The sequence below is a fragment of the Stigmatopora argus genome, chromosome 9, assembly GCF_051989625.1.
Source record: "Stigmatopora argus isolate UIUO_Sarg chromosome 9, RoL_Sarg_1.0, whole genome shotgun sequence".
Lineage (NCBI taxonomy): Eukaryota > Metazoa > Chordata > Actinopteri > Syngnathiformes > Syngnathidae > Stigmatopora > Stigmatopora argus.
In genome coordinates, this window is record NC_135395.1 from 2,758,876 (window position 1) to 2,782,376 (window position 23,501).

At 39.5% G+C, this 23,501-nt stretch overlaps 3 protein-coding genes across 7 annotated transcripts in view; all 3 read left to right on the forward strand.

The window, feature by feature from the left end:
- The window catches only part of LOC144082281 (connector enhancer of kinase suppressor of ras 2-like), a 44,063-nt gene extending 40,031 nt beyond the window's left edge, over positions 1–4,032 (forward strand). For all 5 annotated transcript variants that reach the window (XM_077609317.1, XM_077609321.1, XM_077609318.1 and 2 more), the window contains 2 exons: positions 618–880; positions 1,354–4,032. In XM_077609317.1, coding sequence (XP_077465443.1) covers positions 618–880; positions 1,354–1,563 — 473 coding nt within the window. In that variant the 3' untranslated portion in view covers positions 1,564–4,032. The remainder of the gene's footprint in view (positions 1–617; positions 881–1,353) is intronic.
- A 365-nt stretch (positions 4,033–4,397) lies between these two features.
- Positions 4,398–11,498, forward strand: LOC144082817 (uncharacterized). The gene is made up of 11 exons (XM_077610248.1): positions 4,398–4,477; positions 5,105–5,200; positions 5,273–5,398; positions 6,019–6,073; positions 6,312–6,410; positions 7,281–7,372; positions 7,461–7,565; positions 8,932–9,145; positions 9,275–9,550; positions 10,740–10,838; positions 11,040–11,498. Exons 1-11 carry the CDS (start codon positions 4,466–4,468, stop codon positions 11,123–11,125), a joined length of 1,260 nt encoding a protein of 419 aa, XP_077466374.1. The 5' UTR covers positions 4,398–4,465; the 3' UTR covers positions 11,126–11,498.
- A 7,973-nt stretch (positions 11,499–19,471) lies between these two features.
- On the forward strand, positions 19,472–21,727 carry LOC144082926 (type-2 angiotensin II receptor-like). Its single transcript, XM_077610427.1, has 2 exons — positions 19,472–19,640; positions 20,108–21,727. Exon 2 carries the CDS (start codon positions 20,151–20,153, stop codon positions 21,390–21,392), a length of 1,242 nt encoding a protein of 413 aa, XP_077466553.1. The 5' UTR covers positions 19,472–19,640; positions 20,108–20,150; the 3' UTR covers positions 21,393–21,727.
- The last annotated feature ends 1,774 nt before the right edge of the window (positions 21,728–23,501 follow it).

Sequence of the window (23,501 nt, forward strand, 5' to 3'; positions counted from 1 at the left end):
GCCCGGAAGGTTATTGATAATTACCATTTAAAATTGTTGCTCAAATTCCCTAAATACAAACTGCGAATTATTATTTAGTCATACTTAATCCCCTATTAATTATTAGGCTAAAGAAATGCTCCAAATTTCCCGTAATTTTATTGTGTTTTGTTGGAGAACTTGTTAAGACCCTGACTGACGTCCCTTCCTAAGGGGACAACTCATGTACATACAAACTCTTATACACTCACACGTCCGCTCAGTGAAACTGCTCATGGCCATTGTTGGCTTTTATTGATGCATAGACCGTGTTGTTTTACCTTGTTTTGTCGACGGACTTTTGGTCGCCGGACGTTTGGGTCCGGGCGACCAAACAACCGGCGACCAAAAGCCCGGCGACCAAACGTCCGCTGACGATATTATCTAAGGTTTTTCATGGGATAAAAGTACTGTCCAAGAGGACAGGCTTAATAATCTTTATTCTTTATTTTCCCCAACTAAAAGAAACACCAGCTGTGCATGAATGTGTTTCATTCAAAATTTACATTGAAACCTATGACCGGAGGTGCTATTAAAATAACACAAAAGTCAAATGTAACAGGAATATCTTATTTTTTGCCTCCTCCTGGCTACCTCAGACCTGCAAGAGTTGAGAGTTGACAGCAGAGAGAGGAAGGTCTCAGACGGAAGGGAGCGACGGGTGTCTGATGGACGTGAAGCCGAGCCTCTGGATGGACTTGAACAACTGTATCGGGCCCTCGAACAGGCCAACGTTACAGCGTTTGGTGATCCAAGACCCTGCAGCAGGCAGGAACTCCGACGAGGTTTCAATCAGAGAGTCAGGGACCCCCTTCTGAATGACAGACTGCACCGTGTCAGAGCACTACGCAGCACCTTGAAGGTAGCTGGGACTAAGAATTTAGTTTCTAAACAAATTAAATAGAGAGTAGATCCTCACCAAGGAGGAGGAATCCAAATTTCAATCAACACAAATATTTAATCACTTTATCATGTTAAACAAATGTGAGGCGGAGACCTACGGTCGCATATTTATCTGCATATTCACCAAACTCCTCCCTTATGAAAAATCAAGGAAATAATATCTTTATACGGTGATTCTAGCTATAAGAACTTTCAAGAATGTTCATGCCAATCTTTGACTTGCTTTTTGACAGAACAAAATGTTTAATGTTTACTAAGCTTACAGTTGCACTCTTTTTGACATAGTTTAAATTTGATGAACCTTGTTCTTGTATTATTTAGTATAACAAAGAAAATATCTTATTGGTAAGAAAAATGTTGAAAAACCAGGCCAGCAATTGAAACAATAACTCATTGGAAACCTGATTGCGATGGTAATGTCTCCTTCTCCAGGCCAAAGAGTCTGAGCTGGCGGTCATCTGCACCCTCTTGGAGGACCCTGGCCTATGCTCCCAGACCTTCAGGGAATGGAAACAGTGGCATAGTGAGCTCTATTCTGACATCTGTCAGCTCAGCCCTGGCACCAACGGCCAGGACGATCTCTCCCCTCTCAGCGCTCCCATCATGACCCACACACACTCCTTTATTGAAACCCATGTGTGAGAAAGAGGACAGGCCTGGATCGCTATCGCTCTATCAAAACTCTCACACATACCGACAGGCAGTCACATGTGCACACGCAGTAACATGTTATAAGGTGTAAATATAGAAGGAACTATCTGAGATACGAGTGTATGAACTTTTGATATTTCTGAGGACCTGGCAGGGAGCCTGTTGCATGCCCGAAGAGAAACCATTAATCTTATTTTGTCTGTGGAACTCAGCATAAAGTCCACATGCCTGTAAAGAAGGAAATGGGGTATAATGGAGATGTTTGGACATGTTGCGTGTCCTTTGTATACCACTCCTTTGTTTTTGCTATAATTCTGATTGATTTTAGGGGGAGGTGCACCTATGTAGCAGCAATACAGAGGAATTCTTTTCACCACAGCACTGTACTTTTGTACTGATAAACTTGCACCCAGAGTCACCACTCCTTCTCCCTCACTCTTTCTCTGTTAATTCTTCACTGCATATCATGCTGACAGCCCTGTTATTTTCCAAGTTGATCTGACAGGGCAGTGTGGGAAAACTAAGCTCAGTGACTTTATTTGAAGACTGTAATAGGTTGCCATTAAAATGGTTAACCTCTCTTTACCAATGAAAACAACAATTTCAGCCAACAACAGCATTATCCACTACACACAATCTCAAACTGTGAAAGAGTTTATGTGCGAACTACACCTATTTTTTTTATCACTTTCACTCCATCTCTGGTCTCTGTCATTTTATGCTAACTTTTATTTTGCTTTTGTTTAGTTTGTTACATTGTTGTAGTTCTAAGATCATGTGTATGTTTATACTACTGTGTATACTAATGTAAATGTTTGTGTTCCACAACCACTGTGAATTGCTTTTAGAAAGGAACACAGTATTTGTTACCCCGCTGTTTTTTGTTTGAGTGTGATAGCAAGAGTGATTATAAAAAAGTCAGATATTAAAAAATGCACTTTCTATATATTTTTCAGCTCATTGGCAACATCACAGGGTCTGTGTCATTGGGCTCTTTTACCTTTGCTATTCAAAATATCAGGTAAAGTCATCTCATTTCCCCCAGATTTATGTACAGTGGACTAATGTATTTAAATATAGAAAAATATATAACTCTATTTATGTTTCGTGTCATGAATTATAATGTACAATAAGTATTGTATGCCAAGGTTTCGCATTGTACCCCTCTTTATTCTGTTGTATTTGATCGAACTCAGCAAATCTGTCATCACTTGAGTTTTTTTAAAAATTGTTATTCATTACGGGTTAGTTACCCATTGGCATTTTTTGATGTGCTGCATGAGAACAAGGCTTGGACTGATTTGATTGGACAGGGTAAACCATTGTAGATCTTTTCTTTTCTTTCTTTTTTTAATACTCCTTGAGTGCAGCATTATTTTATTCCCCAATGAAACACATAAAAAGCATCACTTAAAATGATATTAGACTTTTAAATTATGTCCAGAAATTTGAAGAACTCTTGTGTTAGGACATGCACTGTAAACACAAACTGTAAAATGGGGAAGGACAGTGTATTAATCAGAATTTGACAAGGCTCCTTCATCAGTGACAGTAATTTGGTTTATGCACCACACACTGAGCCCAAGTTACAAACATGCAGTCAAATTACAAAGAAAATCTCATTTGTTTTTTTAAGGCAATATCAGGCAGTAGTTATGCCGATCCAACATCAGCCCAAGGACTCCCCTAGAACGAACAACAAGTGTAGCACCTACTGCATTAAACACTGTCTTTACATATATTCTTCACCTTCTACTGTAAATCTTTAGTATAGCTTCAGTTTGTATCATTATGTTACACGCCTGTCAAATATCAAACAGATAGCGTTTTGGTTTCTTTTCTTTTTCTTTTTTGAACGATTTCTTTGAGAGTATCACAAAGAAACTAAATGATGCAAGCACTTTCCCTGTGCCTCCCACCCCTCTTTTTGGCAACAGTAGGCTGACTATACTGGACTTCCTACATACACAGAGCTGTAGAAGAGTGGGAATGCAGTCTTGGTCTGCAGATGTCTATTTGGTCGTTATTATTTGGTGTGTTGCCTTTTTTCCACCCCTTCAAGCAACCTGTCTGTAAACATACAAGGCACATTTTGATTTGTGGCCACAGACTGTGTTGTCACCCCCTCATCTTTGCGTGTGTAGACCTGCAGAACCAGCCCGAAAAGGGAGATTCCACTGTGTGTCTCTTCAGGGGCGTGCACCTCATGGTACATTGCACAGGTGTGTAAGATGTAAGTTGCACTGCGACATATAAAAGGAACATATTGCTCTTTTTCAATGATGATATTAGCTTACTGTAATTCTGTACAATGAACTGACAAAAGATGATATTAAAAAAAGACAACTACATTTATTCTTCCTAAAGTAGCCTTTTTTTGCTTTCATATATATGAATATATATTACAAAAAAATGTGAGTTGTTAAAATTTGACTCCAATAAACTGAATCCTCTGCACTACGAGCTTTGTTTTGTCTGTGACTTGACCCTTTTATATATTTGTTTTGCCTAATTTTCTAATTTTTGCCTAATTCTGGGTAATTATATGGCTCTCCAGCGGCCCTTAACCGTTCAATTAGAATCCAGATCCAAAATTAGTGTCATTACTTAAAAAACAAAACTAAAAAACAAACTTAATTTGTAATCCAACTCGGATGTGACCTGAAGCAGATATATACAAATGAATAAGCAAAGAAATTGGAACAGAATACAAGATATGTATGCATGAGTGAATTTTTTTTCAATCATTTCTTATGATGCACACTATAAGCCTCCTGACACTAAACTGCAATACCATTTTAGACTGCTAGATGTCAGTAAATGATCGTGAATTGGAGATCCCGAAGATGCAGACTAGAATATTTACAGAAGAAGAGTAAGGAGACGCTCTGTCATGGCGGCCAAGGTGAATTGTTGTTGTTTTCTTCTCTGCGAATTTCCCGTTATATTAATGGTTAATATCAATGAATGTGTATACGACGGGATTATTGTTATTTTCCAGGTGTAACACATACTCATTAATCCCCATAAAGATACATCTGTCATTCTGCCTGGCAGAATGAAGCTCATGCTAACGATATCCAGCGTACTGTACATAATTACGTGTACTGCTGACAAAACTATAGCCCTCACCTACCCATTAGTTAAACGGTTTAATTATTCCAATCGAAGTTCCAAACTGTGGTATTTTAAGTTCTTAAAATATCTAAATGTCTATACTGATTATTTTCCCTGCCATTTAATTGCACCTAGACATATTCAATAAACGAATAACCTTGCTGGCGTAAGGCAGACCCCTTGCATTTCCAAATTCACCATTTCAAGAAATCCCTAAAACAACACAATTAGCACGCCATTTCTGTTCCTGGCAATAATTATTAGAAACAATGTACCCACAATATGATTGACCAATAGTATATAGAATTCTTTGGAAAAAATATATAAAAATGACCACATCTGAACGTAGGTCCGCCGGCAACATATCTCTTACTACTGAAAGGCAGATGCAGAATTGCAATATTTATTTTCTCAGGTGGCTATGGTGGCCATCCCAGCGGTGCTGGGAATAGCCTCCATCAGAGTGTACACCATTAGTGAAGTGCCTACTGAAGGTCTCACTCGAGAGAAGGTACCCCTTCCCCAATCCACTCTATCTCTTTTGAGACTATTGAACCATAAAATAATGCCTTCTTATCCCTAGCTGAACATCTACACCCCAGTGACAAAGTCTGCTCAGGCCGAGCTTATTTGTCATCAGCCTGGTCTGGTAGAGAGTTGCCTGAGCACAGCAAGAGAAGGCCTACTACCCGTTGTCCATGTTGTTAAGGTACTGATTCCTTTAGAATTTCAGTTTACTGGTACATACCTGTCGACCTCTGCCGATAACTGCCCTTATAAATGATTATGATTCCCCTTACAAACCCCCAAAAAACCTTACAAACACCGTACGACGCATGTTTACTCGCGGTAACCAGACAGTGTAATTTACTCTATGTATATCTACGCATGCGCATGTCATCCTTTATCGATATTGCCGTACGCACCGCTAAAAAAATACATACGATTGAGGATAATTTTTGCTGGTATACCGTGACAATAGTAACGATCGATGACAGTAGCGTCGTTGGCTACCAGCCTACGAGACTATCTGGATTTTAGCCAAAACGGTCTTGTTGAGATCGGTTTTCATAAATATTGGCGATTAAAAAAAAAAAAAAAAAATTCCCCGTACAAAAGTCGGTGTACGGGGTACATGATTTGAAATGGTAAAAAAACGTATAAAATACGTATAAAACGTACAAGTTGACAGGTATGCTGGTAACATGACATTGTTTAATAAGGGTTGAGGTTTGCTCTAGTTAATATAGGGTGGAGGAAAGTACTTGGATTTCAATGTTTTTTTTACCTTTTAAAAAAATATATACTTCTGTCCCATTGTTCCCATAGGGTGCCTGCATCTCTGTGAAAAGAGGAAGTGTAAATATATACCACGCGGGAGAGGGTGAGTTTACTGTAGGTACCCGAAACTTTTTGTGAACACCACACTTACTGCCATGATTTAATTAATTGTATGCATGTTCATTAGTTCTTTTTTCTAGATAAAGTAAATCTATCAAAGAGATGAATGTAAATGTACTGTATGTACTTTCATTCTTATTGAAAAGAGAGTGGCGCTATTCAGAAGAGTTAAAAGAATACTCTCAACCTCATTTTATTTCATGTGCCTGTTTTTGTCTTAGATGTGTACTATTACCTGAAAGATCCACCCCCGAGTTTCCTACCCAGGTTTGGCACTATCACCATGGCTGGCCTAGTTGGCATGTTTTTGGCACGCAAAGGTAACATGATCACACACACTCATAGTTTGTGCAGTACGTGTGCATGGGAAGACATTTTGGAAGATTATTATTATTTGTATTTATAGTATACAAGCAGACTTGGGCGACAAAGCCTCTCTACTTTCAAAGCAAATATTTATATAATTTTTATTTTGATGCGTATTGCACATCTTCCATTATTACGCCAATAAAGCTAGTTTCACTTCTGAAATATAATTGCATGCATGCAATAAATCAAACGGAAATAATGTAAGACATTAAGGGCATTCTTTTAATCTATTTGTGTCTACGCACGCACGTCCTAACCGAGTTAAAATCTTGAGGCAACCAATAACATTTTGCTGAAAAGTTTGAAACGAAGCGGAACTGACCAATCAAACGCTGTCGCGCCTTTCCGCTCGCCAGTGGCTTCCGTTGAGAGAGCGGGCAAAAGGCGCCTATGTCAAATGTCATCTGATTTGTCATTTGTAAATATTGACATTGATTTTCATAGGTCCTTCCTTACTTGCTGGAATTTTTTAAAAGGTGTTTTGTCATAGTCGGAGGTTAGTGCAACTGTCTCTTGGGCACGTCTGCGATGCAATTGATGAACGCTTCCCGTTTCTCCTCGATTAAAAAAAAAAAAACGGGCCCAAATTAAAAAATCAAGCACGGTAACACCCTAGAGCCGTCCATTTGCAATTGTTTGTTCAAAACCGCATTCAAATCGGATGTACTACAGTGTTGTCTCCATTTTGTCCGATGTTAACGGAGAAACACATTAACACACACACATACACATTCTCAGAAATAATAATATGTATATATTTTTGTCTTTAACTACTATTTTACTGGAAAATCACAAAAACCTGATTTAAACATGTATTTTAGGTTCTCGTTTGAAGAGGATCGCAGTTCCAGTAGGTCTTATGACTGCTGGAGCATCAGTATGCTACCCAGCCCAGGCTGTGGCTGTCTTTAAGGTGAGGACATTGTCAGACTAACACTGTGACCAACTATTGTTGTTGTAGTATTCATGTGGTAAGACACGGATATTTTCTTGTTACCAAGGTGACCGGTAAGAAGATGTATGCTGCAGGCCGATGGAGCCATGCTGCTGTGTCTTCTTTGCTCTCCAATAAGCCCACAGAGTCTGATGCTGCTCCACAGCCACAGGTTACTTATGCTTTTGATCATTAAAACTGAGGCAATATGTTCATGGTTATGGATGAATATACATTCGTGAATTCAACCAAGAGTACGAGGGAGCTTTATCTAGTTCCGCACGGCGTGTTTTAGCGGATAACATTTGAACAGTGTACACAACTCTATTTCATTGTTCTCAATTATTGTTATTAGGATTTGTTTCTATTTTCTTTTGCAGTGGTAACAATAGATCAGGGTTTACGCGGGATTGGCAGACGGGTTCATTTCCACATTTCTTTTTTTTTTGCGTGCCGAAGAACTGCCCAATGTGACTATCTAAAAATGATTTTTCTATCGACTTTAGGCAGTAAAAACTGGAAAGCTAGTTTTTTGCCACAATTTTTTTTTATCAGACTGCACACCATCTAATAGTGAGAATCTTTTCAACTTTGATAACTACAAACTCCTTTAAATATCAATAGGAAAATCTAGACAGGTGTTTATTATTTAAACTTTTATTTGCAAGTTTACTTTTTATGTAAGCACATGAGACACTCAAGATTTGAAATCATCCTGAACAAAGCATTTTGATTTGATAGTTAGATTTTATATTTGATTAATTCATTTCTGACAATTTTAGGAGTATTATTGTCAATTGTCATTACATTTAACAGAAAATTGCATTCATGTGTGTGCACATTTACAAGCTAGGTGGCTCTACTTGAGATTTTAAAAGGTATATTCCATCATCTCATTCCTGTTTAAAACAAGAATTCACTGGAATTTCAAGACTGCACTTAAGCTTTCCATTAATGTTTCAGGTCTCATTATGACAGGTTGATTAATACATTTGCCAAGTACTACTTAAATCTCTTTAGAAACCAATTTAAAAACATAGTAAGTATAATACAATTTTTAACCACAATATTTTTTTAACAATGCAGTTGTAGATAAGGAACGGGAGCAATTTCCTGTATTCTCAGTTTTATTCTAGTGTTATACCGAGCGGTATAATCTAAACTACTTTGAAATGCACAATGATGATCGCAGCTAAGCAGGGGAATTCATCTTTTTTTCTCCATTTGCTCCAGAGTCCAGTTCCACACAGTGTTCAGAATTTTTAATGAACAATTGTTTGATGATTTTTTTCCAATGCCTGTGAATCATCAGTAATGCTACAAGCTTAATGCAAATCATATGGCAATACATCTAAAATATTAGCTCTGGCACTATTTAAAAAACAAAACAAAGAAAAAGGCAAAACAATGTTTTGTGAAGTTGCTTCTGCCGTTGTGAATCGGAGAGAGTGGTTGGTTGAGCAGATTGCATAAAAAAGGGAAACCTATTTAACATTTTTTTCTCATTTTGATTGCTGTCCATCACGAATACTTGACAGGCTGTGCCATCTCCAGAGGCTGCGGTGGTTGACGAGCCTCGTCACGGCTCAGAACCAAGCTCGACGCAGCACGCCACCATCTCAGACACCGAGGCGGGTTCAGTGGAGTGTGTTCCAACCGCTGATAATCTCATCACTGCTATCGCTGCGGAAGAGTTGTCAGTCACGCGCACGGAGACCTCAACCGAGCAGGTCTCTGCAGAGATAAACTCAGGTATAAAAAATACTATATTGATCTCTGTCTTCCAGTTTCTATGTGTTTATTTCTTGATGTCAACTCTATCAAATATGTCTTCGAGTGTTACCACACTAATGTTTTAATGCCGTGCTTTGCCCACCACAGCTCCTAAAGAATCACTTCAGTGTGGTCAAAATGAGGTGCTTCAAGCCTCAGAGGAAGCAGTAGAGGGCGCCGTTGCTCCATCTGAAGATGCAGTGAAAACATCAGATGTCTTCTCTCCGGCTCCAGATAGCCTCCCCGCTGAGTCCCTTCCTGCTGAGCCCACAGCAAGTTCAGAACCCCAGACCAAGGAGTGTGCTCAAGTTCAACCGGCTCCATCTAAGGTTCCTGCTTGCATAGAGGAGCCGCCTACGCCAAAAACCTCAAATGAACCAGCAGGTAGCACTAATATTCTTCATGTCAGCATGAATTACTCGCTTCACTTGATGCCCCCCGCACTTGATCTAAACACAAAATATTGAATAGAACAGGTAACAGGCCAACTTAATCACGCTTCCACAATCATTTATTGTAAACAAGAATAACGACAGTGCGGTAATGGGCCTGTCATTTTATGCTATTTTGTGCTTAAGACAATACATTTGTAATTTAAAAAAAATAGTTTGTGGAATTTGCTTTAAACAGGGAGTTAGATGGCATTTACAGTAAATCAGTATTCACATACGTTTTCATACAGAAATGACAAACATCTGGGATAACCAAAATGTGTGTCTTCTAACAAAGGGGAAAGACTGCTTGACAGGATTTATTTTTTCATCAAACCATTAATTCCTCTTACATCCACCAACTCGATCCACGGGAGCAGCTGTGGGCCGTCAATTGTGACGTCTGACTCACAAAGCATTCGTGCTTCACATTGTGGAAGTGATTGTTCACTTTGGGACATCTCAAATAAGACTTCTGGTTCAAGGATTTTGTTTGTGCCTTTTTAATGGCTTCTTCTAATCTTTTTCTTCTTCTTCAATTCATTGCAAATTACTCATTTGCATACATTTGTATGAATCCTATCTTTCGCTTCGCTTCACTTCAGTCACATTTATTCCTGTAAAAGATGTTCATTTTCCTGCAGCTGATTTAATCCTAAAGCAATCCAATGAACTCTCACTAATTACTGCATACTACTTTTCAGACAATTGGACTTGAGTCAAAATGAATGACTTTCAACTTCAGGTAAAAGGACAAAGCTAGAGTTTTAATTCCCATTCTTTAACTAACCAATTGCTTTAGCTTTTCGTGAAAAACACGAGTTTGCGTTGGTTGTCACAATTTGAATGGTCAAATTGTGGAAATTATTTAATCTGCCACTAGAGGACAGTGCTTCCCTTCGCGAGTTAAGTAATAGTACATAGGGGGTTTTAAAAGTCCAAATTACATTAATAGACACCATAGAAACACTGTCCCTACATCGTAGTTATTCACCTATTGCGGCCGGTCTTGGAACCTATTAATCGCACTAAATGAGATATTACTGTAAACGGAAATACCCGTTTTAAGTGTTATCCATTAGTTAGAGAAATATACAGTACAGATAACCATCGACCACACTCTTATGTATTCTCTCTACCAGTGCCAGGTGTGGAGTCCAAAGAACCAGTGACGTCTGCTTTGGTTGAGGATGAATTAAAGACACACACACCTGATGACCAGCCAATCAAAGACAGCAAAGGTATCTTGTCACAGGTCATTGCGTCATTAGATTATAGGTAGATTCGGTATAACTTGATTGAGAGGTTGCAGCTTCCAATTTTCTAGAGCTCGAAAAGAATAGCCTAGTGGAAAAGAAGATTACTTTCAGTTACTTAAAAAGTTGTTGTCAATACCAAACAAAATCTTACTCTGTTGTTGGATTTCTCTTGGTGGCCACCAGGAGGATCTGGGTTTACATCAGATTCTGCACTCTTGGACTTTGGCCAGTCTAATCCTGAGGACGAAGACCTGTACAGCACTCGCTGATAAGACCAACTACCACACAGCTCGTCCAGATTGGCACACGCTAACATCACAGTATTGAAGGTACATTAAAAAAGGCTTAATTCCTGACATTATATTTTTAGACCCAGCACAAAATGGCTAGAAGTTGGTAAAAAAAACACAGGAGTGCATTTGTCCTACAGATGGCTGACTGTGTACTTGTCTCTCTTTGAGTTTTTGCTACTACTTGCTGTTATGTTGCAGTTCCTTCTGTCCTAATGCGGTGGTTCACATTCGAAACACTGTATGCCAAATCATGAAAGTATGGAGATGTAAAATTGTGCAATTTAATTCTCACCAGAATTGTCTTCACTTATTGTTTGAAGAAGTCAAATAAATCTCTATTTTTCACGAATTTCCATTCGATTGCTTCATCTGCCTAAATAAATGTGATTTCTTTTACAGGTTTCGACTTATTTCAGTTGCCCTTGTAGGTTTTCTTTTCATTTTTTCACGCCTCTGACCTGAAGTCAGCTGGGATAGGCTGCAGCACCTCACGCAACCCTAGTGAGGATAAAGCGGTTCAGAAAATGAGATTAGATGGGATGAGATGAGATAAAATGAGATTAGATTAGGTAACTTTATACATCCTGTACTCGGGAAATTCACTGTCGCAGTAGCAAGAGGGTGAGAATACAGATACAGGAAAATACATTTTAGACATAAGTAAATAAGTAAATCTATGTGTAAATATGTGCATATGTATGTATGTGGCGGTCTGTGAATTTCCTAGCGACGCCTTTAGCTGTCGGAATCAATCCAACCCTCAAAAACTATTTTATGGCTATAAAACCTCTACTGCAGCTACAGCTGCGACACATAAAACATCATCAATAATAACCTCATACAATTGAAATATTATTTAGGAATATAGCCATATTTTACTCACCAAAATCCATCCGAATTGGCCACACTTTACTTTGTCATTATTGGAAAGTCTTGACTACAAATATATAGAAACAATTAAGGGAAAATGTTTCCCAACTGAGATTCGAACCCAAGCCTCCTACATGGCAGTCAGGTGAGTGAACCTCTACGCCACGAATTGGCCACACTTTACTTTGTCAATATTGGAAAGTCTTGACTACAAATATATAGAAACAATTAAGGGAAAATGTTTCCCAACTGAGATTCGAACACCAGCCTCCTACATGGCAGTCAGGTGAGTGAACCTCTACGCCACAATTTGGCCACACTTTCCTTTGTCATTATTGTCAAACAATTCTCAAATTGTTTATTGAGGTAATTAAAAGGATAAATATAACTTCCAATCACATAGTTTCAGAAGACACTGTGGTCCAGTGGCAAGAACAATGGGTTGAAATTGAAGTTGGACACAAGTTCAAATCTGGAGTGAGTTCAAGTCCACTCTTTGCAAATCTCAAATTGTTTATTGAGGTGATGAAAATGATAAATATAACTTCCAATCATCTCATCAGAAGTCACTGTGGTCCAGTGGCAAAGACAATGGGTCAGACAGACCTCAAGTTAGTGGATTTGACTGCCATGTGGGAGATGGGGTTCGAATCCCGCTCTCGTTTGACTAATCACTACACTAGTAGTTCAGTAAAGGTAATCCTTTTTTCATTCAAATAAAGACTTAGTCATTTTTTTCAGCAAAACAATATTTCCGGTCAGCCTTCGGCTGACCGGAAGACAGTTGGGAGGGGGGGGTTCCTGGTGGTGTTCGACAGTCGGCCTGCGGCCGACTGCCGACACCATACAGTCGTTGACTGGCGACACCGGGACGTGAACCCTCGACACCCACGTCGCAGGCAGGTGACTTACCCACTACACCACGAGGCGGCCCGCCTATACCTGATTGGAAGTTATATTTATCCTTTTCATTACCCAAATAAACAATTTGAGAATTGCAAAGAGTGGAATTGAACTCACTCCTGATTTGAACTTGAGTCCACCTGGAGTTCTGACCCATTGTCTTTGCCACTGGACCACAGTGACTTCTGAAATGGTGTGATTGGAAGTTATATCTATCCTTTTCATTACCTCAATAAACAATTTGAGAATTGCAAAGAGTGGAATTGAACTCACTCCTGATTTGAACTTGAGTCCACCTGGAGTTCTGACCCATTGTCTTTGCCACTGGACCACAGTGACTTCTGAAATGATGTGATTGGAAGTTATATCTATCATTTTCATTACCTCAATAAACAATTTGAGAATTGCAAAGAGTGGAATTGAACTCACTCCTGATTTGAACTTGAGTCCACCTGGAGTTCTGACCCATTGTCTTTGCCACTGGACCACAGTGACTTCTGAAATGATGTGATTGGAAGTTATATCTATCCTTTTCATTACCTCAATAAACAATTTGAGAATTGCAAAGAGTGGAATTGAACTCACTCCTGATTTGAACTTGAGTCCACCAGAAGTTCTGACCGTTTGTCTTTGCAACTGGACCACAGTGACTTCTGAAATGAAGTGATTGGAAGTTATATTTATCCTTTTCATTACCTCAATAAACAATTTGTGAATTGCAAAGAGTGGAATTGAACTCATTCCTGATTTGAACTTGAGTTCACCTGAAGTTCTGACCCATTGTCTTTGCCACTGGACCACAGTGACTTCTGAAATGATATGATTGGAAGTTATATATATCCTTTTCATTACCTCAATAAACAATTTGAGAATTGCAAAGAGTGGAATTGAACTCATGAATCATTTTCCCCTTAAATAGAAACAACCATGTGTAGTCATTACTTTCCAATAAAGACAAAGTATAGTGTGGCCACTTCATAGTGTAGAGGTTTGTTCACCTGACTGCCATTTCGGCAGGTGTGGAGCGGCCATTTGAACTTTGACCTGGGTCATGCATATTTACAGAAAAAAAAGACAAAAAAGTACATTGTTTTCATAATAATGTATATTAGACTAAAACACATCTACGCCTTTAATATTGCTACGTCTGAATCAATCCAACCCTCTAAGTATTTTATGGCAGCTCGCTACAGATACATTTTGGTAGCTGTGGCTAGTCCACTCTATCACTAGCGAATCATAGTTTGTGAAAGCGATGACGTAGGACGTATCCCTATGCCTGCGAGAAGGCCTTGATATCGCCACCTCGAAAACTGATTGGTTAAAGCAACAGTTTCATCGATGTTTATTTTATGCTGCAGCGCCTGCCTTCTTACTCTGACAACAAATAATGGCTAAAATGTGATTGGTTAAATACTTAAATATGAAAACACACATCTGGAAGCTGCACAACCAGGGGAAACTCAATGGAAGGAAGATGACAGATAATTTGGTATTCATGGCTGAAATATAATTAACATCAGTCTGTGATTTTTTTTTAGGCCAGCAGAGAAGGCCTTGCAGGCCCTGACAGTCCACCACTGGATTGGATTTTTGTTTCTGGCCTGTAATTGTGGTTATGACTATAACGCTGAATTATAATTCTTCCCTCATCCTCAACTAATTCTAGTGCAAATAATCTCCCATCATGCGCTTAAGCACCAAGCTGATGGAACTAATATAAGCCCCATCAATCAGATCTCAGTGACTGCAACAGTGAACATTGCTATCAGCCTCATTCTGTGTTGGTCCTGTCGTCGCTGTCAGTCAAACCAATCTTAAATGCCCCTTATCAACAACAGAGGCAGTGTTACTCTGCAACATTGATGCGAGCCTTCACTAACATTTCAAATCTTTCATTCTTCTTAATATCAACCTCCTGTGATTTTACCTTGGAAAAAAATCTGATAAAAAAACTTCCAGTATTATTTTCAAATCACGTGTCGTTTCATTGAGTATGTTTCATTAATAATTTAAGATTTTTTTTTAAATTGCTGCCAAAACTTTCATTCCGATCCTTACTTACTTGAACTTTAGTTGTAGTATGATGCTTCCACCTTTGCGTCACTCTATGAATAAAACATAAGAATAAAAATAATGCAAAATTGCCCCTAACATTTTACTACAGCCTAACCTAATTCAGAATCATGCAGTGTGTTAATAGCTGCTTGATACTGAGGCATTGTCTTAAATGTATTTATTGATTTGATTTAACGTGACTTTATACAGCATATAGATCCCAAGATGCACCACTTCTGTGGTCTTTTAGTGTTCCTTAAACCAAATGGTATGTTGGTAGTAATTCATGACCAAGAAACAAAACTGCAATTTGGGCTTCTCATCTACACTTTAGCAAACCTTGTTGGTGCTACATGTGCAATCTGTTAACATCATTTTTAGGGCTCCTTTGAGGAATTGAACCTCCTAAAATCAGTTGGAGGTTAACCAGCGTAGTGACCTGTTGGTCACGCTGTCCTTGTTGGTGTGTGAGAGGGAACAAATGAGAGCACAAGATGTCGAATGAAGAGCTCTGGTGATCTTTTTTTTCTTCCTGTATGGTTACACAACCATCTGGGAACCAAATAGCCCGTGGCATCTTTTTGTGCTACTGGCTTCCACTGAGGGAACAACTTATTCATTTTCATTTATTTTTAAATCAACTGCCAGATGTCACAATGAACACGAACACGTTTATCCACCAGCCGCGTGTGTAAAGTGAAACCACATGTAACATAACGTATGGACCATTACTCCAATAAGTGACTTACATAACATTTTTCTAGTTAGGCATACAAGGATAATTAATTTTCTGGATTTGGCCACTTAACATTTGCACTTGGTACGTTTATGTCGGGCAATTACTGTGAAGGTAACATAGTGTTTGGACTAGTGAATATATATTTTATTAACTGCCACATCCTCTAGTATTTTGTTACTATTTGCTTTATTATTACATATAACAACAAAGTTTTGAAAAACCTTTGTTGTGTTGTTTGTAAGACAAATTCAAAAGGAACTGTTGGGCTTCTTACAAACTGGAACACTGGCTGAAATTATAAGTCTACATGTTTTCACCATGACAGATACACTGATGGATGTTTGTAAGCCCAGACCAAAAAAAAAGGGATGTTTTCTAGCCAATCTTTAGGGACCGTGCTTGTACTGTACCCTACATGCACTCCCAACCCTCCATCCGTGGCTAAAAAATAGTAGCAGCCATAATGTTCTGAGAACTTTATGTTCTACTGGACTGTGATGTTGTTCGCTATGCTCTCAGATTTTTCTTGCATACAGAGGAAGTGGATTTTACAATGTTGACATCTCACCTCTCACCCAAGAAGCCACATTTTCCACCGGGGGGACAGTGTGAAGGGTCCAGTTTGTGGTCACAGTCTTCCCAGGGTCAGACCAGCTAGAAGAGACCTCTTCTAAAAAATAAACATTTAGTAAATTTATCACCAAAACAAATGTGTACGAAATATAAGGTTGGAAACATCATCGGTGGATGTGTCTTCATTAGTATGCATGGTTTATCTGTTTCCCCCTGAAGAGATGAAAAGGGACTTGAATACAAATAAAAGAAAATTGGCTCATTTTCGGGAATAGCAGAAGAGATTAGAAATGTTGAATTGCAGCAAGACTCCACAGCAATGACCTTTAATGAGTGCAAAGAGTGGAATGTGGGATGAGCTGCAAAATGATAAATGAAATGAGAAAAAAATGCCTGTTTGATAAATGTTCATTAAGGGTTTAAGTTTGAGTTCACTACTCTCTGCTCTATTGCTCTCCTTATCTGCAGCAGTTGCTTCAACTATACTACACAGTCACGCCACGCTGTTTATCACCGAGCCTAACGGTTGGAGCCCAAGCGGAGTGAACCCAATTATACTATCTGTTTACAGGAGTAAACTCATGCTGCAATGAGTGAAAGTCTCTACATACTAGTGAACTCCTTCCAACAGATCAATTGTCTGCGGATAGGAGAAAGTCAGTCCCTGCAAATATTGACAAAGGTCAAAGAAGCACGTTGAGTTAAAAACAAATGTGCAGAAGGACAAATGAGCACATCATTGCAAAATGTATTGGAATATTATACACCGATCAGGCAATTTCTGGCAACCTAAGGGACAAAATAATAATAGAAGCTGTATCAAATAGTATGCTGTTCCAAAGGCAGAAATATTCAGTTTTGATTGATGCCGTCAGTGAAGTATGACTACAACAATATTTTTGTTATTCTACTTGTAGATAAGTGCAGTTTCGACTGGCTATCACAACCCCTGGTTGTGTAATATACCGTATATTAGGACTGGTTGGATGTGTCTTTTTAATAAATTTAGGAAATGGCCACAAATAATGTTGAAACTATAACAAATAATATCCCAAACACACACACACAATAGCCTATTCTTAAGGTTCTCATTCCGGTTTTAGTGTGTATAAAACAGCAAAACCTGGTAGACATTCATTTTCTGAGCTGCTTATCCTCACAAGGGTCGCGGGGGCTGCTGTAAAGGACTACTTTGCAACATACTTTATATTTTAGATTGGGCTAGAGCATACGTTTCGGTGTTAACACACCAAGCCAAATACTATTGTTTAAGATGTTAAATTGTATTTGTTTTCTAAGTCTATCTTTGAGAGGATGGCCTGCACCACTATGGGAACAGTTATCGCTAAATTCAATCATGGCCAATCATAGTAACTCTTTTCATTATCTTTTAAAAGCGCAATACATATGTAAGACTGGTGATAAAAATGGTATTATGATCAGGATAAAATATTTAAACACATAAAATTCCTACTGCTTTGTGTTGCCAGATAAGCATTTTCCACAAGTGAATCATGCTGCAATATCTAACCAATGCTGCATTTCAATCACAATTGAAAGAGATTAGGTAAACCAGACATCAACGTTAGCAGAGATCATGTGAACATAGACCATGTGTAGTCTACAACCTAAGTATATTACATATCAAAATTAAATGAGTATATGATGCTAAACTCTTCTAAGTAAGGGTTTCAAATTGGACCTTTGCACACATAGAAAAATCATTTTTTGCACAGTAGGTTAACACAAATGACAAGGCGTTTGGCTGATGTTGTAGGGCGACACATCTGTGGAAAAAATAGAATCAAAACAATAACAATTTTTAGGCTGACAGTCAACTTCTAGATGGAGAAATCTCAGTTTAACAATTGAAAAGTGTTTTAGAACTTTTACCCCCCAAAAATATCATTAATATCTATCAAAATATAAGGGCCACATAATGAATAATTGAAACACAAATTGCTCCTTTTAATGTGACTGACTGACTTTAACAGACTTTTCTGCCACTAAATTGTCATGCTAGGCGCATCTCCACAGACACACCTTCCCATCCCTGGATTTGTAACCAGTGGTCATACCATCTAAGTTATATGACCATTTTGAAAATCAACATTCTGTTAAGAGCCCACCAAGCCTTCATCTGTTCTCCTCAGAGTCAGCTTTCTCACAGCTATTTGGACACGTCACAATCTGATAGATAGTCAATGGAGCAGAGTGCACACACATCTGAGCAGGCATGTAAACAGAGGCATGCATGGCAGTGTTAGATTAAGTGTATCAGGTTGAGCAGGTACTGTATTGAAGCAGACATGCAGAATGCTCACACCATTGATCATAGAAGCAGTGATGTAATCAGTCATAGGGCTTTACGTGCATCCCTCATTAACTTGCACCCTAGGCTTTAATGAAAAAGCACTGGAGAGAATCCCGTCTTTCTCCCCTTTTCCTCTTCCATCCCCATATTCACTCCTTGTAATGTATGTCCATCCCCGTTCCTCGTTCATCTCCCTCCCACGCTTCCCCAAATGCCCCAGCGGCTGGCTTGACTTCCGCTGAGACAAAGTAAATATTTCCCATGGCTTATCTGACCACTGGCAAAGGAAGACAGTGCAGGGATAATTAACAAGTAGCCTCCATTTCTCAAATCACAGGTCCTAGTTGGGTTTAAGGCCATTTGGCTACCTTAAACCCCAGCAGGGCTTCATTAGAGAAAACAGTGAAATTGGGTTGCTTCCTTTTTTTCATTACAACGTGCAATGCCTGTTGTATAACACGGAAACACGCAATCGAACCATGAGAATGTGTGATTTATTAAAGCTTGGAACTTTACTGCATCACGACTAACTAAAAATAAAAAAATACACTGTAATAATAAACACAACATAACTGCAATAAACAAAGAATTGTCCCTCTTTGGTGATCAGTGAAATAGTGTTGACGTGGCTGGATGTGTGTAAAAATGCCATGTTTACTTTATTATCTCGTTCATGGTCAATTCTGGAAAAACAAAAAAAACAAAAACAGATGGGGTGGTGGGGCGGATTAAATGAAAACAATTTATTAGTACACCCTGGCCTGTGTCCAGGTACAGTCCCACCCCTCTGATGATGAAAATGTGACGTATGTGCACCTTCCCCTGTTGTGCAATCATCACGGGGGTTATGCGACCCCCCCACAGCCTCATCTGGTTTCTCAGAGGCACCAGGCCGTGTCCAGCTCTTAAACGCTCGGAGGCATGATACGGTCCGTAACTTTTAAATGAGAAGGGGCCAGGGCATAGACATGGACTTTCGTCAAATGAGGCACTAAGGCACCTCGAATATTGGACTTGACACACAATCTCTTGAGGTAAAAATATCTTTTTCTTTAAGTTTATGAAATGACTTTCTGGGGTTTGTTTTATATGTCATAGCATGAAAACAAGTTTGCTGATGTAATCCCTCCTGTCCGCATGCCTGACAGCCTTCTTTGAATTGGATTATTTTTTTGATTAATAATATATTTTCTGTCACCACTAAACCAGCTGCTTTCGCCAATGTCAAATTAAACTTGACATACTGTTTGTATTTGGTATGAATGTTTCAAACCTTACTTTCAGGCATTAATATGGAATACATGTTTTGAGACAAATCCAATAAGCAGCTAAGATATTTTCATTTGGAATTCATTAAAATGCGACTGTAAAAGTAGTTTTTTACCGGGATATATTCTTGACACAAATGCTGAGCAAATGGGGCATAAAAAAACGTATTTGTTTATTTTTCTTCATCTATAGAAGGCAGCTAACTTTTTTTCATTTTTTACTTTCGTTACAGACAACCTTGGAACAACTAAAAGACGGAAGTGGATTTTTTTTTCATGATGGCCGTCCCAAATGACAGCACCACCTTGAACTCTACCTTCTTTCCACATACAAGCGAAAACATTGAGAACCAGACTTGCACAGATTGGCCTCGTGTGCCTATGATCACAATCATCCCCTCTATCTACACCGTCATTTGCATTCTGGGTATCATTGGCAACACTCTGGCTGTTTGTGTATTGGCCCACACCAGTACCTCGAGGAGAACTGTCGCCAACATGTTCATGCTAAACCTTTGCGTATCAGACCTTCTTTTCCTGCTGTCACTTCCACTTTGGGCTGTGTATTATTCACGAGGCTACAACTGGCCCTTTGGACAAGTAGCATGCAAGATCTCTGGAAGTCTCCATAATCTTAACCTGTATGCATCAATATTCTTCATCACTTGCATGAGCGTGGACCGGTACCTTGCTTTGGTACACCCGTTACGCTCCCAGAGCGTTCGAGACCCGAAACGTGCCAAACTCATCTGTATCCTGGTGTGGATCCTGGCATGTGCGTGCACGGCGCCAACTATAGCTCTGAGGGACACTCACTACATCAAGGAGTATGATGTGGAAGCCTGCGCGATTATTTATCCGGATCACACCTGGTATCAGAGCCTGGCCTGGATGAAAGTACTTCTGGGATTTTTGCTGCCAATGATCATCATCTCTTGTTGCTACTGCGCAATTGGCTGCCACCTCTTGGCTGGTTTTGGAGACATAGGCCTGCGGAAGCCATCACATTTTGGCAGTACATTTAAATCCTCGGGCTCACAGGAAAGCAGCAGTAGAACAGAGAGACCCCCGACCCCATGCGTGAACCCCAGCTCAAGTGGAAGCAGACCCAAGGAGGGAAGAGGGCTGGAAAGGGTGTTATGGACTGTGGCTGCTGTTGTCTTGGCTTTCTTCCTTTGCTGGTTCCCATTCCATTGTGTGACATTTATAGATATACTGCAGAGTGATGGCTGGTTGGATGGCTGCTGGGTAAATTGGACCATCAGCAACCTCACCCCCCTCACCCTCTGCCTGGGCTTCTCTAACTCTGCCATTAACCCCGTGCTATACTGTTTCATGGGGAATCATTTCCGGGGTCGACTAGGTGCCCTTAGCAAGGGTCTGTGTGCACGTTTGAAGGCGCCTGATGAGGATAACAGTCAGAAGAGGGGTTCATTCAGTACGAGGCTAAGCTCTTTTTCCCGAAAGCTCAGTGACCTGAAAGATCTGGCAATTGTTGAAGCCCCTGCCCAAACCTAGGGAACTGACGGGGTATTTAAGGAAGAATAATGAGGGGGAAATAACGTAACCGGAAGATTGAAAATGCTTATTAATAGCTAATTAAAGTAGGAAGATTAAAATCTGTTCATGCAAAGGAGCAAGGAAATAAAGTTTGCTTTTTTTCTTGAAGACATACAAATGAAGGTGTCAGAGTTATTACTGTTCCAACACCTTCAATATTATATTTTTCCATATCTGACCTGGAATGAATACAATATGGTCACGAAGTTTGAGCTGAGCTGAAAAACCCGTTGCTGTACAAATGGATTTTTCTGCACATCCTTGAAAAGAAGTAAAATATATATAAAACATAACTAGCATAAAGTGACAATAATCACTACTGGTTTTGGACTGGCTCATTTGCAGACAAACTATGATTCAAAGCTAATTGCAACTAATTGACAAACTGCCATGCTACTAAACTTTAACAACGTTACTCAGCCGACAAATGCTGTGGATGAAATAGAAGGTCCGTCCGTACATCAATCAATCTAGCGTGTGTTTTTAACACTGCTTTGCTTTTTAAACTTGGACTGTTAGTTATTTATCTCCATCATTGTTATTCTCTGAAGTACACCTAAAAACTTGGGACTCCCCAAAAATGATTGAGATCTTCAAATCCTGTTTTATATTCCTTGTGTTACTAAAGATTTTTGACATTCACCAACACCTCTTTTGTCTCATCTCATCTCATCTCATTTTCTGAACCGCTTTATCCTCATTAGGGTCTCAGGGGGTGCTGGAGCCAATCCCAGCTGTCTCCGGGCCAGAGGCGGGGGACACCGTGAATCGGTGGCCATCCGATCGCAGGGCATAAGGAGATGGACAACCATATACACTAACACCCATACCTAGGGGCAATTTAGAGTGTCCAATCAGCCTACCATGCATGTTTTTGGAATGTGGGAGGAAACCGGAGTACCCAGAGGAAACCTACGCAGGCCCGGGGAGAACATGCAAGCTCCACACAGGTGGACGTGACCTGGATTTAAACCCAGGACCCCCAGAGCTGTGAGACCGACGCGCTAACCACAGCTGGGATTTGCTACAGCACCCCCCGCGACCCTAATGAGGATAAAGCGGTTCAGAAAACGAGATGAGATGTATATTCTAAAAAAAGCTTGTTCATGTGTGTTATTTGTTCTCACTACTCTACAGATTGTTCAACCACTAGGCGGCGCTAGTGTCCTACAGATAGTAGATGCATTGACAGACAGGTGAGACTGCTGGCTCCAAACCCAGAAGCCCCACGCTCATGATCTTTGCAAGCTGAGGGAAAGGGGGCTAAGACACAGACTGATGACTCGGAAGCTACACTTGTAAATTATACCAAATCCAGATCAAAAGATTCTCCAACTCGCCAAGCAATCTTCTGTAGGAGCAATCCAGTGATTTGAACAAAGGACAGATTGTGGCACCTCATCGCCTCTAATCATACACACATCAATGTGACACAACAGATGCCTTCGCACCCACTAGAAGAAAATGTGCACAAAAATGCCATATTTGAATCACCAGCTCCTGTTTCTAGCAATATTTGACACAACAGCAACTCTGCACGTAACATGACAGATTGCAAGTAGGGTTTGGATCAGCTCTGCAGTATGTTGAGACACACAGCTTCATTAGCCGCTTCCTTACTGTTCGGCATGTCAAGTCTATGCGTCTTTGACACACAATCAATAGAAGACACTGGTGAACAAGACATGAGAAAATACGAGCTGAAGTTAAAGGCTCTTTTTTGATTTCTGCCTGCAAATTTGAAAAAAAAATAACCCACCACAATTAAGTGTCTTTTGAATTAAGCATGTCAAAACTGTACAATGTAATACAAATGAGTTCATTTTGATTGTGTGGCTGATGATGACGTGCTGTTTGATCGTATTTTTTTGTTCTTATTATAATGATTTACAGAGATAATCTGCAAATATATTGCAAATGGAATGACATTCTTGAATACCTCATAATTTCTGTACTTTATTTGGTAGATTAAGCCAAAGTCATCAATGCTGAGTAGATCACAACCAGAGGTGGGAGGTGGATGGTATCTTTTTTCTATGCATAAACAGACTAAAACAGGGATGCCAA